We start from the raw sequence: 22,440 nt of genomic DNA on the forward strand, positions 1-22,440 counted from the left end.
AAATAAAACAATGGAAAAAATATGTATCTTATTACAGTCTCACCGTTTGCAGGTGTCAATAGTTTGAGTGAAGTGTTTACACCCCTTTACCCTGCTCTATTTACAATATAATTGTTTTAAATATTATCTCTACATTTATTTAGATTCACATCAGACAGTGTTATAATTTTTGCCTCAACTGTTAAATATAACTTAGAAAACTCAAAAGGAGAAGGAAAGCCGAATGAATTTACCATTTTTGCTTACTGTATTCCTCCTTCCTTCCTGACGTTCCATGATTCCTTATTTTCTGTTTAGGGAACTTCTTTTAGCCATTCCTTTGGTGTAGATCTTCTGATGACAAATCCTCTTAGTCCCTTCATTTAAGAATATCTCGATTTCTCCTTAATTCCTGAAGAATATTTTCACTGGACATAGGATTTTGTGTTGACAGTTCTTTTTTTCCAACACTTGAAAAATGTGCCACTTCTTTCTGGCATTCATGGTTTCTGATGAGAAATCCATCACTTGAATTGGTTTTCCCCTATTAAAAAGGTGGTGTTTTGGAGGCCGGCCTGGTGGCATAGTGGTTAAGTTTGTGTGCTCCACTTTGGCAGCCCAGGGTTCGCAGGTTCAGATCCCTGGTGTGGACCTATGCACCACTCATCAAGCAGTGCTGTGGTGGCATCCCACGTACAAAATAGAGGAAGATGGGCACAGATGTTAGCTCAGAGCTGATCTTCCTCAGCAAAAAGAGGAGGATTTGCAACGGATGTTAGCTCAGAGCCAATCTTCCTCACCAAAAAGAAAGGTGGTGTTTTCTCTAATTGCTTTCAAGATTTTTTCTTGGTCTTTAATTTTCAGAACTTTAATTATGATGTATCTTGGTATGGATTTCTTTGGGTTTATCCTATTTATCATTCAGCTTCTTGAATGTACAGGTTTGTCTTTTGCCAAATTTGGGAAATCTTAGGCTATTATTTCTTTGAGTACTTTTTCAGTCCTGTCTTCTTTCTCCTCTCCTTCTGGGACTTCCAGTTCACTTAGTCTCTCCTCTGTCCCTTCCATCTTGCTGTTGAGCCCATCTATTGAGATTTTTATTTCAGGTATTGTATTTCCCAGTTTTAATATTTCCATTTGGTTGTTTATATTTTCTATTTCTTTGCTGAGACTATTTATTTGCTGAGATTTTCTATTGTTTTATTTATTTCAAGCATGTCTGTAATTACTCATTAAAACATTTTTATGATGTCTGCTTTAAAACCTTTTTCAGATAATGTAAATATCACTATCATTTTGGTGTTGGTGTATAATGATTGTCTTTTTTCATTAAGTTTGAGATCCTCCTGGTTCTTGGTATTATGAGTGATTTTTTTATTGAAACTTGACCATTTGGGGTATTATATTATGAGACTCTGGCTCTTATCTAAACTTTGTCTCAGCTAACTTTCTGTGAGACTGCTCCATCAGAGAAAGGGGGGTACACTGCAGCCTTTGTTGACAACCAAGTAGGGGAAGTGCTCCTCATTACTGCTAGGTGGACATGGAAGTTCTGGTTGCCTACTAGTCCTCCATTTATATCACCTTAGCTGGGAGGATAAGAATTCCTCATTTCTGCTCTCCACATGGCCTCCACTGACACCATTGGCAGGGAGGTGGGGGCAGGTGGTGGCTTCATTACCACTGGGTGGTGGTGAAAGTCCTAAACTTCCATTTGGCCTTCTCTGACACCACCATAGCAGGGAGGGGGAGGGGTGATTTGTTACTGCTGGGTGAGAAAGAAGTCCAGGCTCCCCAGGTGATCTCCAATGACACTGTTGTCAGGTGGGAGTGGGGAAGGCCCCCTACTGCCAAGTGGAGATGAAAACCCCAGCTCCCTACTAGGTCTCTTCTGACACAATCCCAGTGGTGGGGCTGCAGCCTCCTTATAGCCTCGTGAACATGGAAATCTATGCTTCCCACGTGGCCCTTCCCAGCATGGATGAAGGTGAGGCCACAGATTTTTCTGTGGTGTTTGGCTGGATTAGAGTGATTATGGTCTAAAAGTTTGCTGTCTTGCCAGGCTAGCCATTTCCTGGTCCTTTGGGTTTGGCTAGAGCAGGCTTTTTTTGGAGGGGTCTGTTCTTGTTAGCCCTTTCCAGGTTGCCAACTTCTTCAGCTCCAAATCTGGGATATATGAGGCATAGAGAAAATCTAGGGGACTCCTGCCATATCATTCCTCAGGTCCTGAGCTCCCCGGCTGGTCTGCTTTCAGTTTCCTTATGCTTGTTTTATATACAATGTTCAGCGTTTTTAGTTGAATTTAGCAGAAAGAATAGGGATGAGTATGGGTCCTAGGAGAGGGAAGGGGTAGAGCTTCCACTGATGGATTCCACTGATGGATTCCCATCAGTGGATCCCACTGAAATCCAGTGTGTGTGTGTGTGTGTGTGTGTGTGTGTGTGTCTGTGTGTGTGTTTCAGTAGTCTTGTGAACATTGTAAAATTAACCAAAAAGACAGCAGCTAAAATTTAGTGAGGGCAAGAGGAAGAGTTGGGCAAGTGTGGGGAACAGAAATCTTCAAGTCTCATCACATTTCCAGTTTTCAGTCAGGGCACAAATGTGGTTGGTTACAGGCGGGGGAGCTGCGTCAGTGTGAGTGCTGAGCTCCGCCGCCTCCATCAGCCCCATGCGGCCCCAGGCAGCATGACTCCCCACATAACTCTAGTGCTAATGTCCCCTTCACCGTGTGCTGTGAAATCTGTTATCCCTCCAGCCACTTGGTAATTCTGTTAACGTCTGGTAGCCTGGATTCCTATCACTGAAACTTCTCAACGGAATTTCTCCATATTCTGGGTAAGTCACTCAAGAAAAGTCTCCTGGGCACTTCAGCATCTTGACCTCTTTATTTAAACGGTGAAATGAAAAGTTTGGGCCAGGCCCTGTTCTCTTCTCCTGTTAACTTTAGTCCCCTAGAGCCAAATTTTGCTCTCATTTTCCCACAGATGGCTTTCACCAAATCCTTCTAATTTCTTATTTGTCTCAAGCGATTTCCTCTCTTGCCGTCCGCCCTGGCCTCTAGAACAGCTTGAAATGAAATCTGCCCCTTAGAGATGTGCATGGAAGAAATGGAAGGCAGAGTGTTCAGGGAGGGGCACCCCTCCACATGTCCTGTGCCAGACTTGCAGGGCCAGGAATACCCAGAGGGATGTGTTCTCCATTCTAGGGGAAGCTCACTGCTTTTCTGAACACTGAGATTTCTGCTTTCTAGCTGGTTCTCCAATTAGATATTTATTAGATGCTTGACAAAGAAGTGTCAAGGGGCAGAGCAGGTGTAATGCTCTCATGTGCTGCTGCCATCCATCCGTGTGATCATATGCTCCTCTTAGGTGATCAGGCACATGTAGTGCTTGCACCTGATAATATCTGGCCTGGAAAGACATTGGTCCATTTTCCCAGATAGGAGAGCTTTGTGAAGATAGATGAAATGCAGACTCTCAAATAGCAGAGAAAGTCCTCTTGTTGCAGGACAGGGAATCCTTCTGCCTTTCTCTTCCTAATCCCATACCACCCATCTCACTCTATCTCCCTCGTCCCTGGTCTTGGAGACCATGCTTTCAGAACAATTCTAGAGCAACTGTTAGCTGATGATGGCTGCTGTTGTGTTCCTTCTCAGAGACAGCTGACTTTGACACAAACCTTTGGAAGTTAAGGAAGTCTTCCAAGCTAGAGAAAGGAATATTGAATGCTGTAATTTTGAGACAGCTATAGTACACTGGGGAAACGTACACAGTACAGCAAGAATGGAAGCTTCTGGATACCTCTCCCCTGGAGAGACAGCTGTCTGGGCCCCCTACTTTGGCAGCCAGCTCTCAAGGCATGCATCAGTGCACCTGAAACACTCTATAAATGGAAAACTCAGAACACAGCTTCTCACATTGACCCCACCAGTAAGCACAGTGGAACCCACACAGTTGGTTAAATTTAATTTCCTGCAGAGACACAGAGACTCAGCTCAAATGCCACCTCCTCTGGCAAGTCTTCTCTAAATCCATGTTAAGTCGGGCACTCCCGCTGAATGCTCCATTAGCAACCCAAACTTCCTCCGTCTCAGAGCTTAGCCCACTCCAATGTGCTTGCTTATTGGGGTGCAATGAAGTACCTGCCTCACCTATTAGGGAGCTACTTGAGGATGAGGGCCAGGTCTTACTGATATTAGCACCCCAGTGTCTAGCACAATGCCTGGCACACAATGGGCACACCTAAATGTTTGTGAAGAGGGATCATGGCAGGTATGTGCAGAGAGTCACCAAAATAACCCTTCTGTTGACTTATTGCAGAGCCTGAAAGTCTGCCGTTAGTTATTTATTCCTTTGAGTTAGAAAGTTAGTCCTATGCACCAAAAATCACTTTCCAAAATTAAAGTTTCTTTGGTGGTGGATAATTGTCATGAGATTTTAGGGGATTGGTTTGAGATGAGCCCTGCAGAAGGGTCTTGGCACAGGCTTGGAAGTTGTGAGAAGATAGCAGGAATGAAGGAGGGAGGCATTCCCAGGTCTCAATGGCACAGAGGTACAGGAATGAGAGAAAACCACTTACTGCTGGGAGACTAGATCTGAAACTTGATTTCTATGTCACTAGTAGCTCTCTTCCCTCATTAAATATAAAAAAATAGAAACATTTTCTTCAAGTGAGCCAGGTACTAGAAAAACATTACCTGGCGTATAATTGGCATTCAGTAACATTTGTGCAACATCTTACCTTAGGGACATTGTCAGTCACACACACACTTCTTTCCAGGTGGCTCTAGCTTGCAAGGAGCAGAGAAGGTGGCAGGAAAAGAAGAGGAGACATGGACCGGATTTCAACTCCGCAGACCCCTGCCACCCTTCATGATCTATGCTAATGGAATTCAGACAAGGACTGACACTAGTCATCCTGGACTGGAAATGCAGTCAAGCCCCAAATGACAACCTTTTCTTCTGTGTGGGAGGCCCAATCCCATGACCAGCCCCAGATGACTGAGCGATGGCTGTGGGCACATGTGGTACAGACAGGATGTTTGCTCCTGCCGGTTGCTCAGGGGCCCAGGACATTCTCAAAGGCAAGGGGCCACGATGGGGTCCGTGGGTATGAAAAGGGCCACCTGCAGAAAGGGCATCATAGTCCTTCTGCACTTGATAGGACGTGCTTATAATTAACGATTGGCTGCTAGGTTTGGTGCTCAAACTAGCTACCACCTACACACACTGAGAAAAGGAAGAAAGAGCAGTTAGAATGCAGGAAAGAGGGAAAAACCCCACCCCGCCCACTTGACAGGCTCAAACTGCTGCTGCCAGGCGCCTGTGAGGTGGGGACAGTCCCCTGCTTAGATGTTGGGGTTGCCGTGGTGAGCACCCCAACAGAGCTGAAGGAGCTGAGGCCTTCTCTAAAGCACAAAAGCAGACAGAGATCCCGCAAGGATGTGAGGGCCATTCCCGAAACTGAACGACTCAGTTACTGCTCCTTGGGCTGAACAACACGGAGGGGAGTGGGCAGGGTGTGGCAGAAAGAATCTTTGTGACAATGACAATTTCAGGAACACTAGATAACCAGCTTGCTGGGGTGTCTCTAAACCCTCTGAGGGGAGGTGAATCAGTGGAGCGGTCATGTGGAAAATTCCCTTTCTCCTCAACACGCCGCCATTCCCATGCTCAGGGCAAGTCATTTTTTTCTGTGAAAACTCTCATTCCTAACAGACCAGGATTCCCTCAGGCTAGGAGAAAATGCCCGTTTCTGGGAAGAAGTTGTATTTTGTAAACTTGGAGGACTGAAGGGTTGGGTCATGTCATTCACTGGGGAACTTTTGGTTTCAAGAAGGACTCAAGTGTGTCCAATTTCCTAGAATATCACTAGACAGAAAAAGGGCCCGATCTGGCCAGACCACAGTGGTGAGGAGACGTGTGGGAGGGAGGCTTGGCATGCTTCCTTCCATATCTGCCCAGTTTCCCCTGTGCATTTCGGGGCAGCATTAATACTTGGAGGCTGGTAACAAATGCTACAGAAGCTTCCAGCAGCACTCCAGCCCCACACGTCTCCCGTCAGTGGAGCTGGGGAATCGTCTCTGAAGCTTTTCTCCACCTGGGCCTCAGCACCTGGCAACTGTGCCCACCAACTCCGATGGGCCCCTGCACGTGCCAGCTGGGCAGACACAGATACTACAACTGCTCTGCTGTGTCCTCAGACCAAGGTACCATCTGCCTCACCACAGACAGTCTGATAGTCTGCCCTCTCTGCCAGCAGTCCACATGGGCTGGAGCATCATTGCTGCTGCTGGTGTGACAGCCCTGCCAAAGGTCTGCAGTTTGGGGAGCAGAGATTCAAGAAGGTACTATTTATTTTCACGCAGGTGGTTCAGTTCTTGTTACTGTTTTCTACAGTAGATGTGGTATGATATCAGACCCCACCTACAAAAAGGCCTACCTTGAACTTAAGCCAGAGCCCTTAGGCAGAGTGGCTGAGCCAGGCCTGTGCTGGGGGTTGCAGGGTGGGGAACATTCTGGGCACTCATTCAGCATCATGGGAGTGGGGAAGCCCTGCTCTGAGCCAACCCTTGTTCTACTGTCTTGCTCCAGTTACAACAGATGAGCCAAAGCTCCTTCGACCAACTCTTGTCTTCTGACCTGGGGGAGCAGCATTTACCAGGAAGGGCCACTTTCCCCTGAACACCCTACTTGCTTTTCCAAAGGAGGCAGGGAGGCCCAGCAGGTGCTGGCCTCAGGAAGTTTTTGTGGCAGTGAGGATCCTTGCTGGGGCTGCAGCCTACACCCAAATTGGAAATGACTGCTGCCAGGTGTGTAAGAAACTCCCTGGAGAACAGAATGAGGAAGTGTGATCATTTACATTTGATTTAGAAAATGATGGTTCAAACTCAGATTGGCACCAAAAGGCCTGGCTTCCTGCCAATTTCCATCACTGAAAAGAGGGCACATTATCTAAGAGGAGACAATCCTGGGGGAGTGGGAGCGGGGACCAACTGGACCAAGCACTGAGAGCAAAGCCTGGAAGTGGAGGTGGAGCCATTTGATTGAGGGAGGGATTTTAGACTTGATTCAAAAATAGGCTAACCAAACACCCTGGTTTGCCTGGGACAGTCGTGGTTTATGCCTGTCATGCAAGCTTAACACGTAATGGTGACCCTTCCACTCTCAAAAAAGTCCAGGTGTGGATGATAAGTCCATGATCACCCTATTCCAAGGGAGAGAGTTACGGCCAGAAACTAATCCAGAGAGTGACATGTAGGACATGGGGCTCCGAGAAGGTTCGTTTGGCTGAGCTGGAAGGAGAGAGACAGGCAGTAGAGAGCCAGGTTGGTTCCTTCTCAAGCATGTTTAGAATCACAGGCTTATCAACAATGTCCAGGCAAAGATTCACAGAGTATGGATGCTGGAAGGGTCTTTGGAGTGATCTAATTCACTTCCTCTTTTACCAGAAGAGGACTCTGGGCTAAAAACATCAAAGCGACCTGAGATCTAAGGTCACCCCTGGTTCTTGGCAGAGTGGGGACCAGACTCGCCCCTGGGGGATCAAGCCTGGGACAGAGAGAAAGGGATGACTCTGAAAGATGCTGCAAAGGATGAACAGCACACATCTAGCACGGCAGCCCTGGGGCAGGGGAGAGTCACAGACTGTCCCTCGGTTGAGGCTGAGGAGGGGAAGACAACGGCGGGTGAGGTTCAGACCTGCTGAGTACACCCGGGTGTGGGGCTGGAGCTTAGGTCTGGAGTGGTGGGTGGAGCCAAAGGTTAAACAGGTTCTCCAAGGTAGTGACTGCAAGGGACGGAAGAGATTAATTGGCCAGTACAACTAAGAAGGAGTGAAGAAACAGGTAAACGTGGAGATGAAAAGTGAATGGGGTCAAATAAGTAATTTATAGAATCTAAATCTTTTCTGTGGTTCAAATTGTAGTGCAATCTCGCTGAAAGGCAAAGCCAACACTTTCATACCCCTCAGCATCTCTGTCCTATCCCCTTCACCAGGCTGCAATGGTGGGTAAATCATAAGTCAGTAACAGCCTCGACCTCCTCGACATGGGAAAACTGAGTGACAGAGAAGCCAGCTCCCTCCTGTCTCATGGCACTCTCAGCAAACGGGGTGTGATTAACAACAAGCCACGAGAGTGATTCCACACCAGCCACAACACATACAATACATTTTGTGGTTTCATCGCGTCTTACCTCCCATGTGGCTCTGGTGTGGTGGAGGGGCAAGGTGGTAGGTTTTTCTGTGACTCTACTGGGTGGAGGTCCCAGGAAGAAGCCCAGCTTAAGGATCCAGAGACCCTAGCTTACTGGTCCCAGTTCTACTGCCTGCTAACTAGCAGTGCGATGGTGGAGAGTCATTGTTCTTCCTCTCCCCTGCTCTTCTTGGTTGTCACATGAAGGCTTTGGCCTCTACTATCTCCAAAGTCTCACTCTTTGGTTCTGTTTTCCCAGGGGTATCTGACCTTGGCTCAACCTGTATCTCATGTTGGCTTAGCTGTGTGTTCATCTTTTGCATCTTCTCTACAGCCCATGTATAGAGCATCCTCACAGATCTGAATGAAATATTTGTCCTCAGGTCTCAATTATCTCTGACAATATAGAGATGCAACAGTATGCATGCAAAATATCATTTTAAAACATTATATGTGGTCCAGATATGCAGTTTTTGCCTCCAGCAACTTTTCACCCCATAGGTTGAGTTAAAGATTTAAGTTTGTGGCAGATAATCTGCAAAGTGAATAGCTCACCTAAGTAAGCACATACTGGACTGCGGGCTGATTGGAGTCAAAATGACCTACTGTCACCCTGAGCAAGTTCTCCCACATCTATGTAACATCTACAAAAGTCCTGCACACCACTGTCAACTCACACGGTGCTCTCTGATATGTGACATTAAAAAACCTCAGTCTCCTGAAAACAAATCATAAAATAGTTTCAGTATATGTGAACTGAGCACACAGTTTTGTTCAGTGAAACTTCTTTGATGACGCCTGTTCAAATATCTACAAACACTGAGAAAACACCCACAGACATTGTCCTCAGTTGCCACAGTCACACAGTCTGCAGAAACCAAGAAGGAAGACATAAAATACTGACTGTCCCTGGAGATCATGCACATGCCAGGACACCTCAGGCTATCTGAACCTTCCTCTCCCACCCCCAACTGTTAGTTTCTAACCAAATGTTCCAGAGAAGCCAGCCGGGGACAGTATGAGAGTCAGCAGGAAGGTGGGGAACTGAGAGGAGAAGGAGACTTTCGGTGGCCTCTCTTTCCACCCTCTCACAATAGACGTGACGTGGCATCCCAAGTCGTGTAGGCCACAGGTACAGCTAGAAGGTGCACTGGGAGTTCTGGTCTCCTGATGCCAGGCTCCATGCTCTGCCCTTGCTACTCCACACTGCTTCTGAGACACCCACGTTAATCTCCACGCAGGGCTCACCAGCAGTACCAAACAGCACACAGGCGTGTGTTCAGCACACGGAAGCACAGTGGAGAAGGGAAAATGGGGCAGAGATGGACAGTAGGAGAAGAACAAGAGGGAATCAAGAAGGAGCAGATGGCAGGAGAAAATACTAGACAGAACAAGGGCAAGAAAGGGCCAAAGGCCTGTGTCCCTGTCACCTTGAAGAGTAACTAGGGGTAAAGAGGTGTGTGTCTGGGGCCCAAGAGCTGCTTCAAGGCCACAGAAATACAGCCTGTACCTGGAAGGAAAGGTCCTTCCAGAATGGACCTCAGGGTGGGGAACTGAGAGCTAAGTGTGGAAAACCTCAAAATACCAAGAAAAGCTCATGTGACTGAATTTATGCCATTCAAAGTGGTGTATTATACTCAGGACTCTGGTGGACCAGGTCTCCCAGATGAACCCAATATTAGGTATCAGCACTTCTTTATTACAAAATTAACATCACTGAAAGCTTAAAAAAAAAGACAGACCAAAAATACCACAACTTAGGCAAATGAGTTGAAAATCCCTTATAGTGACACCTTATTTTTTCCACCCATTTCTAAAGTCAGAGGACACCTGGTATGGTGTTTAGGTAAAGAAATGCAATTCCTGGTACACGCGGTTTCCTGATGGTACAGAATTGAAATGACATCACGGAAATGCATAAGCCTTAGGGTCAGTCTAAGTACAGTTTCTAGGTGAAAACATGAGTCTTAGTCATTGGTGGAAAAGCGTGTGTGTATGTTTGTGATTTGTTGGTATCCACTGTTTTCTACCTTCAAAGACAAAGTTTTAATTAAATGTATGCAGGCTGCTGGCCAGGTTGCCCACATCTTCGGCTCCCCTAGATGTACAACCTTAAAGGAGTACACCTGTGCTCCTTTGTCATTTGGAAGGAAATAAAACAAATTGTTGCCAAGAAAAAAAGAAGTTTGTCTTCCACTCAAAGGCAAGGAATCTATGACATAAGATGCTCATTCCAGTGGTTAATATGAACAGCCTAATTTGTGTAGCATTCCCCATGGTGACGAAAGTGAGGATGTGGCAGACACAGAATGTATGGAATCCTTTGTCTTAATTAAAAAGTACCGTGAGAGTCATGGAATTTGGCCAAACCTCATAAATCTGCTAACAGATTCAAGTCTCTGTCAGATAAGCTTCAATAGAACCAACTGGCCCCTCTGGAGAATTACACAGATTCCCCACCAGCAGTTGACACCCACACTCCTGTCGCTGTGCTCGCTCCACGGACGGCGGCTGTGGTCATTAACCAGCAACCTTCCTACACACCGATGACAAGTTTATCCCCGCGGAGCACAAAATTCAGAGATGATAAATATACTCCTGCTTGTAAAAATGAAACTCTCCTCAGGGCAATAAAAATGCTGCAAGCCTTTAAGGAAATCAGTACTTTGTCTGATAACCTACCTTCATTAACAAAGTCTGGTCCTCGTAGTCAGGACAGCTCTTCACTGCCAGGGAGAACTGCTCTAAAGTAACTGGAAAGGAAGAAACAGAAAGGGTGAACGACCTCCCTCCAGACCTCGAGCACCCCTGGTATGGAGGAGAACACTGTGGTTATAGCAGATTCAGGTGGCGCGCTATCCATCTTTCCTTGCCGATACGTGCAAGGGGACAGAGCCTGCCCTGTGTAGGGCAGGGCCAGCACACAGTGACTTCTCTACCATTGTCAGCTGGGATGATTACAGGGCCATTACCATCAGCAAAGCTCCATCCCAAACTTCAGGAGGTCCTGGGTTCAGCCACCATGTGGCCATCCTGTCCCCCAAGACCACACTGTACACCCACTTCCTGTGACCTCCATCGAGAGCACTCCACCTGCCTTTGTAAATCCGGCAGTGCTAAATGTCCTATCTCAATCTTCCATCATGATTCCCACAGCTTTAAGTCTTCTCTTCATATGAATGATATGGTCCCGAGTGTTGACTCAAGCAAACTCACAGACTCCCCAAAATATTTCAAGTCATGTTTCCCCAAGCATCCTTCTCTAACAGAATGGTGGAGAGAAACCCAAGAGGGTTTGCAAAAAATATTTTAATGATCCATTTTAATCCGCCAGGAGAGCTCTAGGAATCTTAATCTAGACCATTTACACAAGTTACACTCCCCTTCTCGACATCAGTGGCTCAGCTCTCATCAAAAGCCCACTTGTGTGAGCGCTCCTTTTTATTTTGGTCTAAATAAGCACCAACCCACAGACTGCCTTCCCTGCACACTGTTTTGACTGTACTGTTTCACTCTTGAAAATGCTCCCATGAGTCCCTGCCACGCTCAAGCTTAAATCCACTTCTTCCGACAGGCATGAAGGCTCTAACTTAGTTAACCCATCTAGATGAGCTTTAACTTAGTTAACCCATCTAGATGAGCTTTAACTTAGTTAACCCATCTAGATGAGCCTCTTATTTTCAGACTCAAAGCTGCCTTCATTTTTTACCTGTCAATAACCCATCACTGCTGACTGCTGGGCACCGTCCCACCTCTTGCCTTAGAGCAGAGCAAAGCTCACCCCTCCACCGGAATCCCGCGGGCCTGCCCATCTCACCACTCAAAGCCATTGATGGCCCCAGGTCCAGCCCAACCTCCACAGAGCCCACAATGGCGGCAGAGCTACTCCCAGACTCCAGATTGAAGGACAGTCTGTTTCCATTGTTCTGACCCCAGCGATGTATCTGGATGTCACGTTTACAAATGCAGGTATTTTACAGAGAATTATATAAGCAATAATGAATTTTCATCAAGTAAGCATGGTCTGGGTCATTTTTTTTTGTGGTTTTCAGTGTTACCTACAAAATACAATTCTTTAGACAGTTTTTGTCGATAACTAAATTATCTGTGCAGGCTTAACTGTCATCAGATGTATCTTGTGCTGATTATTTCTTCCAAGTCTAAATTTTTGCTCTTATCCAGTCAAAATGTGTTCAGGATCAATAGAGGGATCAGGGTTGGCAGCTTTACGTGTATATGTCCATCCAGTCATCAACTGGCTGAAGCCAATATTAACTATGTGGAATCTTAAATTTTTTTAAAAAATTAAAGATTTTTAAAAGAGTTAAGAATTGAAGCACGATACTTTGCCCATAAAAGGGGTTCAGTAGAAATTCGCAGCACAAGATAAGAGCCTGAGCCATGATGAGTTTATACAAAGGCGCCTGCCCTCACCCATTCAGCACACACCAGCCCATGAAAGACCCTGGAAGCAACCACTCCCATTAGTTCTCTTTTGGATTTTTGCTGTGACATAATTTGGTGTGATAAAATGTTGAACTCTGACTATTATCTGAGGATGAGTAAAGAATAATCTACAAATTCAGGTGTTTGGCTTTCTTTAGATGATCTTTTAGAAGGTGGCTATTTTATTTGGTAAAGGTTTATGCCATGACTGGGAATCTTACTTGGCACAGGCCATGGAAATCTGAACATTTGCTATTTGCCTCCTTAGAGGGCTACTAGATTCTCGCCCTCACTTTTCCCTTCTCTGTGGTGACCCCACAGACATATCTTCAGCTGCCCCTGACTGGACTCTGCTGTGACATTTTTAGTTGTTCACCAGATGTGGCATCTAGCTGGGGCAGCTGTTACCTTGAACTCTGTACATCCAATCCAAACAATCAACTTCCAAGCCTAGCCAACCCTTTCCTGAATTTTCCCATTTCTGTGGCATCATCACCCACCAGCTACCAGGCCCAAATCTTTGATTCTTCCCTCACATCACCAAGTCTGCTGACTCTTCTTGCACAATGTCTCCCAAATGCACCCCTTTCCCCTGACACAGTTGCCAGTCTGACGCCAGCACAACCCTTCGAACCCACTCCCCAGCCTTGATGCCCAGCCCTTCTCTCCCGTCACTTCGCCCACTGCTGCCACCATAGGAAACGTGGCATGGACAGAGTTCCACAGGCTTCTCCTCACCTCCCCAGTCTTAGCCCCTCTTCCATGGTGCCAACCACCCTCTCCAATGGCTACTCACTATCACTAATCCATGGCTGAGTCTTCAGCCCATGTGATCCCCTCCCTGTCTCCTTCCCATCTGCTCAAAGTCTACCTTTCTGCTGGACCCAACTGGTGGAGAGGCCAGCACAGGCTTAGAGTCAGACAGTCCTGACTTGAAATCCTCACTCTGCCACTACCAGCCACGTGTCCTTGGATAAGTCACATACTCTCACTGAGCCTCAGTGTCCTCATCAGTCACACGTGGAGAGAGGTGCCCGTCTCCTGGAGTTGGCGTGAGGACCAGTGGAGAGGTCGTATGCCAGCAAACAGTGCCTGGCACGGCATCGACACTCCATCCTGTGCCGAGAAGGAAGCTTTCTCTAACTTTTCCCTGTCACACTGATTTATTCCGTTTGATGTCTTCGTGTGACACATTACACATCAGGTTTTTCTCTTCAAATCCCTTGGTTTTTAGGTGCACACGCTGCCCTTGTCTCAGGAGTGAGACTGTAGAGTCTGTGGGCTCCAGCAGACAGCCTGTGTCTTGGCCCGAACTCCGTTCTATGTGCGTCATGTCCAACATGCCCAAAGTCACGACCCGGTTCTGTGGAACCGGACTGATGTGCATTGGTGGGAATACGGGGCCGCACAGATGGAGTTTTCCCTTAGTTGGCTGAATGAGTTTCACAGGGCGAGCACCTCTCACCCTTTCTACACAAACAAGAAAAGCCAACCTTGACAAGTGGAGGCCAAACAGAAGCAGAGCTCACCGAATTCTTGGATGTTTTCCCCGTGCCTGAGATGTCAGGGTGACACGTGCTCTGATGCCAACAGTGGGTTCTCTCTCACCTCGCCCACTCTGATTTCTACCCCGAATCCTGACAGAGGAAAGAGAGGGCACCAACACCATCAGGCAGCTGCTCTCTGCCAGGCCTGAGCGGTCACCTTGCCTGGGTCGCCTTATTCAGTGGCAGCTCGTGGTGAGAGGCCTCACAAGGTTGACATTTCACTCCCCTCCCCCTGCTCCTTTCTCGACTTAAATAGGAAAAAAAACTCAAAATGAAAGCATCTGTGGTATCTACTTTCCTCTACCTTTGTTGCTGATTCAAGGGGCTGCCTGCCTCCTGAGAATAAGATGAGCCACAAACAGCACCGACAGAACGCGAGGCTCACTGGGGCGCACTGTTCCCTAAGAGACTCTGGATCGTTGTCTTGCTTCAACATCGATTGTTCTACCTGCTCAGAAGTGTCCCAGGGCTGTTCATTTTGGCAGGGACGCCAAGGCGTCCAACTGTCCTTGGATGGTCTGGTTCTCTTTGGTTCAACCTTTCCACCTTGTGTGACAAAAATATCAGCCTGACACTAGAGGGAGAACAACAGATTTTTAGATAACAAGTCGCTTTGAGGTTGGGGAGGGAAGTGAAGGGGAAGCAGAGAAAAAAATGACCTGATTGAAGTAAAAAAAATGGTAGTTTGGGAGAAAAATATTACAGGCCAGCATGAAAGACATATGTCTCTCCTCCTGAACATGTGCTGCAAGGGGCCGGGACATAAATTCTGCACAACAGCCTCACCTCCTTCAGCCATTGAAAGGTAGACAGGACTTTGCAACATGGAAGATGCCTAAAACGCAAGGAAATGGTCGTACCTAGAATAGCTTTCATTATGACATGTCAATGCAAATAAGGGGAAAAGTAAGACAAACCAAATGCACATTAGCATCATACTTATTGTTCTCTTTGAAATATGGCTGGTAATATTGGGGAACTATCAGTAAGTTAGCAGGCACAAGTGACCTTGACATATGACCTAGGGGGCTGTATTGCTCAGAAATCCTGTCTCAGAACATTCTTTCAGCTTTTCTCTCAATCCCTGTGACAGGGCACTGGGAAATAGGGGTCCACCCCAGGCGCCAAGCTTTCAAGAGCCCTGCTCTGGCATTTCTCTGGCTTTACCTAACCCCATGGGCTCATGGGGGGTGCCCACCTGGAGCCTGCACTCCAGGTACCCAGGATCTTGGGGTTCCCAGCCCAAACAGCTTGAGCTTCTTCCTGGTGTGTGTACCCCTAGACCCACGGGGTGGCCAAGGGGCAGCTGTTGGCAGGCGTGTAGCCAGACCTTGGGTGTCTAGACCGGAGGATGCACACAGTGGGATGGAGCTGGGGGTGGGAATAGTGAGGGGTAAGCAAGGGGATGCTTCTCCCCATGTGCAGAGTTCACAAAACTTCCGGGAGTCAGAATTCTAAATTTGAACCTGCCCTTCTGGATGAATGAAGCTACATTTGTCAAGGCTTCCCTGGCACCACGGGCAGCGGGTCCCACATCTCTGGCTCAGGCCTGCCTCTCCCTTGGGAGCCTTGAGGGTCAGGCTCACCTGGCGCCCACACCTGAAGCTCCTGGCCGGGGCCCTCCACTTATTCTGTGGCACAAGGTGGAGCACGGCAGTGGCTGTCCCTCAGCCCTCTCCTGTCACCGATGTGTGACAGCGGTGTTCTCAGTTCATTTTGCAGAACTGTCTGTCACTCCAGGCTTCTGAAGTCCCCCACCCACCTCTTTTTCACAACATAACAGGGAAATGTTGAAAGAGCGGGCGAGAGAGCAACAAAAGGCTTGTCTTTGCAGAAAGAACTCTAACTTTGTTTTCAGAATCAACACAGAGGGTGAACAGGGGCTTTTCACTTCTTGGCAACTAGTAGTTGTCGCGGTTCCAGCCTCCTGCCCATTGAGATGTGACGAAAGGACGTGGGGCTGGCCCTCGGGGGCCCTCTAGGCCAGGCGACGGCCGCGGCTCACTGCCCAGTGCCCCCAGCCTGCTCTGTTGTGGCCGCCAGCCCTGCAGTGCCTGCCTGCTCCTCGCTCCGGCTCCCACGATCCGTTCCAGAGAGCAGGCAGGGTGTGGCATGCACCACACTCCCCCCTCTCCATGACCATGTCCGGGAGCAAGACAGGAGCTCAGAGGGTGCCTCTTCTCCGGGCAGGCAAGCTCTGGTTCCCTGTAAAGAAGTCTCAGCATGTGTTCTGCCTGAGTACTGGGACCACAGCACCTCCAAAGGGACAGCCTCTTCCAGGATGGGGATGGGGACCTCTGCTGCTCTAAGGCAAAGCTCCACTCAACCCTCAAACCCTTTCAACCCCCACTGCCACTGCCTCGTTGCAGATCTTTGTCCTTCTGCTTGCTGGCCACATTCACTTGCTTTGGTCTTCACCCTCCACCCATCCCCACCTGGGTCTCTTTCTCCAATGCATTGTGGCCCCTGGGGCCAGGAAGATTTCCCTCAAGGCAGCCCGGATGTGAGGGTCACTTTCTAGCTCGGTCCCTTCATCGGCTTCCTACTGTCTTCCCAGCAAAGGCCAAGCTCTGTAATGCAGTGTTTGGCACACCCACCACCCTCCCCAGCCCACTTTTCCAGTCTGGGTCTCTCAATATTGTTTCCTGGCCTCTCCCCCCGATGCTGCCCTTTGGTAGAACAGGGGCCTTGGCATTCCCTGAATAACCCCTTCACTTTGCTGCCTTCACCTTTGTCCACAATGTAGTCTCCTCTCAAAATGCACTGCCACATTTCCAACTTTGAGATCCTATTCATACTTCAAGACCTAGTACCGAGGGACCTTCTGTGAAACCATCACAGAGTCCTGTGATATCTGTAAGCTCTTTGTACCTCTCACAGGTTCATCACATTCCACTTGTGTTCACATCTTATTCCCTCCACTACACTGGAAAGTGTCATTTATAATCCTCGCCCAAAGTCTTGCAAATAGGAGGTCCTAAAAACTTTGTAAGCAAATAAACTAACAAGTATTTTTCTCCCACTCCTTTGAAATCTGTAAGAACTCTGCCCACAGAGGGAGAAAGTGTGGACTAGCAGAGACTGCACTTCTCTAGGCAGGCAAGAAGCCAGTTTGGCCGGGCTCTAAGATGGGAACAGTAATGGGGTCTCGCTGACATCTTGGAAGGCTTGATCCTAGTCTGAGCCATGGGAGGAGATGTGGATAACTGGCTGCCAAGTTCTAGATTTGGGCAGTTCCCGTGGGGAGGGGGCGGGCCTGTGAGAGGCCCTACAGTGTCAGGGCCTCGGGAGGAGAGTGGCTTCCAGCTCTCCGTGCATGCAGCATCATACGCCCATCTGATCTTCCTCCCGTGGGTTCTTCCTACGAAGCTGGTTATGAAAGAGAGCCATCTGTGGTCTTTGGCTCAGGTACAAAGTCAACGAGAGGGAGCACACTCATCACTGACTTTCCAGGTAGAGCCCTTTCATCCTGGGGCAAACATGGCTATTCACTCAGGAAGAGATGAGGGCCCAGCTCATCTGGACTCTGCTCTCTGGAACCTGCGGTCTTCCCACGTGCAGGCAGACTGCCTATCCTCAGATGGACGGAGCACTTTCTCACTCACTCAATATGGCCCCTCGCTCACCATGGTCAAGGGCTGCTTACTGGGGCCCACTCCAGACAAGGAGGCCGGGCACGAGAGGTGTCCATCGGTGGTGGCCACTATGGCCCTATCTTCTCCCCGGCAGAATGCCTTCCCCATGGCACTGCCCACCCACTGCAGATCCCCTCACACCTGCCTGGAAAGAACTCTAACAGTGAAACTAATCTGGAGGTCACCTCCTGCCACCCACTGATCCATCAGGAGAACAGGAGTGCACCAACTTGGGAAAACCAAGAGTGGGGGAATCTGGATATAGCACTTAAATTAGGAGGGTAACGGACAGGACGGCTGTGAGCAATTGTCTGGGAATTGACTCTGATGTTCCATTTTGGGAATTCACCTCTCAATTTAACATAGTGCTTATGCCCAGGACTTGGAGATCTCTGTGTCGTTCAGGGCTCTCTGCCATTCCCCTGTCACGGCATCTCACTTACAGGCTCCAGATCCCCCACGCTCCACGTGTCCAAGCTGAACCTGATCTCGTCTGCTCGTCTCCACCTTGGTGCCAGCACCCTCCCTCGTCAGCCCTGGCGTTTCCTCCTACCTCACCCTTCACGTCCAATCACTCTCAAGGTCCTGTAGATTCCTTCCCATAACATCTCCAGAACCCGCGGCTCCAGTCCTGCCAGCGTTGCTTCTCAGTTCGTATCCTCATCGCTCCCTCCTGGACAGGCTCATCTGGCCTCCCTGGTCAAAATTCACCTCCACACCCCAGCTGGGGAAATCTCCCTACAGCCCCAATGTGGTCATGACTCCCCCTGCTCTAAGTCTTTACAGGACCCCCACTGACTGGAGGTCGGCAATGAGAGTGCCTGGACTTGGCTCACACAGGCCTTGTGGGACCCTAACTCTCATGTCCCTCGTTTGCCCTGCACCTCAGACACACCAAACCACAAGCACTTTCCCAAACCGTCCGTGCATTCCATGCCTCCCATTTTGCTCTCCCTTCCGCTCATATGCCTGTTCCGCCTTTCCAAGACAGGTAACGTAGTCCATCCTTCAAAAGGCAAGGTTTCTACTGCTGACTGCCCTGCCTGGGTCTTAAAGGGCAGCCACATGGACCTCACACGCTGGGTCTAACTTCAGTCTCTCCTGTGTTCTCCCAGAGCACCTGGTCTACGGTAACCCTCACCCCAGCTCTGACTAATGCTCCTTGAGATCAGGGGCCATCTCTTACCGGATCTCTCATCCCCAGCACTTAACACAGTTCTTGGCACACAGCTGGTGTTCAACACATGCTTATCGGGTGAGAACGGGTGAATAAAGGAGTAAACGAAGAGTGTTCTACATCAGTATTATATCTGAGGGACAATTAGATTCTGGTGGAGCAGGCCCAGATTTGCTCTTCATGGGGCATTCAGAGTTTGAGACACGGAGCAAGTCTCCACTTCCCCCGGACATCCTGCATTTTGGTCCCACAGTCTGAGGCAATACCTTGATCCCATGCCTTAGGACCAACATGGTTTGCATGTTCCGTGCAAGAGGAAAGACCAGAACAAAGCGAGCTCATCTGCTCACAGCTGCCACTGCCTTGTGTAGCTGGGACTTGAGGTTCCTCTGATGCTTCGGACAGACCCCGAGTGTCTCCTGAACCAGCTGTCGACAAAAGCCTTTTGCAGCAATTATCAGAAAAACTCAACCACACGTCCATGGCCTGGAATGGGTTTGCATAAAATTTAATTTGTCTTAAGCTTCTCAGGAATTAAGAACTATAAAACATGCACAAGGCAAGAAACTGTCATAGTCACTGCATCAAGAAACTATATTACATATTAATAATCAGCTATTTTAAAAAGGCTTTTATTCTGCCATGTTATGTTTACTTGACTAACTTACTTTTTTTGTTTATGCAATTTTATCCTCCAGTTCACAGCAAGAAAAGGTCAGATGCCATCTGTACTACAAGTCCTTTTGGCTCATTCTTGGACACAGAATAATTTTCACCTATAGTTATAGAAATGTGTGGGAATTTTATTTTCCAGGCTGCCAATGAAGAGAGAATTTCTACGTGATTTTTCAGGGGAAAAAAATCACAATAAATCGATTCATCAATCTCTACTTCCATGATGTTAAATAAAATATCCCCTTTTATTATTATCCCAGCTCAGGGGGTGAGCAAAGGAAGGTGAAATGCCAATGAAAACCTGACTTTTGGTTATCCTGTGATCATTTCCCATCTAACATTGTATGCCACTTTAAGCATAGAGCAAAACTTGTTAAATGATTATATCTCAACAGATTAAATGCTTTTTTTTCTTCTCAGTTCTCACGTTCCTGAGTAAAAGCCATCATTTTCAAGTTAATAGAGCATTATATTTTCTCGGCAAATAAAATCCCATAACTCATCAGCAAAGAGAGAGGTAAATTCATGAAGAGGAGACACAGCACTACTTCTCCTCCTGACATTTGGGATCCACAATCAGTTAAAAATGATGTTTTTATCTCTGACAATTTATCAAACTCCAGATTTTATAAAAGATAAACAGATGCCCTGAAGAAAGAATCCCTCATCTTAATGCTTTGTTTTGACACTTTTGGTATCTAAAAAGCATGTATATTGACAATCTCCCCTCCCAAAACCCAGTAGTTCCCATTATTTACACATTTAATTCTTATTTTTAAAACACACTGAAGTGAGAACATGCCAGGAGACACCTCTAAAGAAAATGGCCACATTTGAAACACACAGATTATTTATAGACAAAAAACTCAAAGAGCTGAAAGAAATCTGGCTGTCAACAGACAGTTGCTTTTTCTATGTTTTTCTGTAGTTCATTTTGGTTTCTGTGTGGGTGGCTCATGTGAACTCAAAGGTTATTTGCTAAATGTTTTGTGAGATTAGAACACGCTGTCCTTTAAAATCTAAATTTAAATTTATGTTTATTGCAAATATGTTTAACTTTATAATATGGGATATGGGATCATATTTTTTACATAAAATCATACCTAGAATTGCTATGATAAGACAAGAGTTCCTCTGCTTCTATTTTTATTCAGAGCTTAGGTCTTATTCTTATTTATAGTCCTAGCAAAAAAGTCACCATATCGAGTTATGCAGTACAAATGATTTCTTTTTTACTTTTTGCGTTACTTTCACCAGCCAACTTGGGTACTGATTAACCTTATTTTGAAACGACTTAGGTACCAGAAGCTGTCAAGTCAGTGTGGACCACAGATCAGATCTTTGCAGGACATCATATAAGGTTCATTTTTCAATACGCCTTCAATGTACCTTTGTCACGCAGTAGGAAAGAAAAGAGCAAAAACACACGTTTAAAAAGTGGGGAGGGCTTACTTTTCTTGCCTCTTTGGCAATGCTGAGCTACCAAATTCAGGTCCAACGAGCACTTACGGGCCCACAAGGTGGGCGGATGGCAGCAGTCTGCCGGGATTTGAATCCTCCTTCTCCTCTGGGACCCCGGGCCATTTACTTCACCTCTCTCTGCCTCAGCCTCCTCAGATGGAAATTGGGTAGACAGTGGTCCTTTCCTCATTGCCAGGGTGGGGAACTCATGAGTGCTCCGTCTATCACATTTTACACAGGGCTTGATACTCCGAGCCCTCCCTTCCTCTGAGTTAGCTCTCCTGGTGGTTCTAAGGCCCTACTGCTTCTGCACGTGTTTTCTCATTTAATGCTCACAGAATGCCTCTGAGATAGAAAGAATAAGAAGCATTATTCAGGGACAAACCCAGTAAGAGGAGTGAAAACCAGTACAGGCCAACTTTAATGTAGGAAAGTATGTGTTAAATAAATAAAGAAAAGCCTCCGAAAGTTCCAGAACAATAGAATTCCCATTATCCGGTGTTTATCTGTAGGAAGGAAAGCCCTGGGGGAGTTAGGGTGGGAGGGCTTCCCTCAAAATCTGATGCTTACAAAGCCTTTCTGAGCAAAGCTTTGGGGTTAGCCAGCCCTGGGGTGAAGTCCTAGCTCCACAACTTATTTGTATGTGACCCAAAGCAATCGTTCACCCCTCAGTTTCCTCAGCGGGCTTTGTGAGGTTGTGGAGATAAAGAAATAACCAGAGCCAGCACTCTGAATGGCCCTGGCACAGAGGAGACGCTCACTTGATGCAGACGGCAGTGGTCATTACAGTCGGCTGATATCCTGGGGACCAAAGATAAGTGACATTTGATTAGCATCTGGGTCAAGGACCACAGCTAAACTCCGTTGTAACAGTCCTCCACAAAGCAAAAAGCACTCAGGAATCAGACTTCGCTCTTTCCTTTTGTCCCCCTCTTCCTAGTGCAACAGAATCCTCAGGTCATTTGTCATTAAACTATCACAAATTATCACCTCCTTCCAAGGAGAGGGAGTTAGCAGGGGTCTCTCAAGACACCTTTCTTCAGTGACAAGCTCCCAGGTTCTGGGGTGATTAAGGTCCTCGGGGGCTCAGGCCTCTAGCGAGCGCAGTGTGATAGCACTTCTTGAGAAAACAGCACTTGGGGTCTTAGGGTCTGGCCGACTCAAACCTTGAATTCACCTACGTGGCTGCAGGGAGAAGGCGAGGCTTCAGGGGAGAGACCCCACCGTAAGGATGATGGCAGCAACCTGGATGATGTCGGGAAGAGTTCTTCCCTAGACACATGCACAGACCACCCAAACCGGGAGCCAAGCTCCGTCGCACCAGCT

The 22,440-nt window shown here is 47.5% G+C and overlaps 1 protein-coding gene across 5 annotated transcripts in view; it reads right to left on the reverse strand.

The window, feature by feature from the left end:
* ACOXL (acyl-CoA oxidase like) overlaps positions 1-22,440 on the reverse strand; it is a 376,737-nt gene that overhangs the window by 51,322 nt on the left and 302,975 nt on the right. For 4 of the 5 annotated variants that reach the window (XM_087426114.1, XM_087426113.1, XM_087426115.1 and 1 more), the window contains one exon: positions 10,856-10,926. In XM_087426114.1, the coding sequence (XP_087282240.1) occupies positions 10,856-10,926 (71 nt within the window). Of the gene's footprint in view, positions 1-10,855; positions 10,927-21,769; positions 21,916-22,440 lie in introns of those variants that run through there. The other variant, XM_087426117.1, reaches the window with a different exon arrangement.

The sequence above is a fragment of the Ceratotherium simum genome, chromosome 40 (genome assembly GCF_057802395.1).
Source record: "Ceratotherium simum simum isolate JZ-2026a chromosome 40, ASM5780239v1, whole genome shotgun sequence".
NCBI lineage: Eukaryota > Metazoa > Chordata > Mammalia > Perissodactyla > Rhinocerotidae > Ceratotherium > Ceratotherium simum.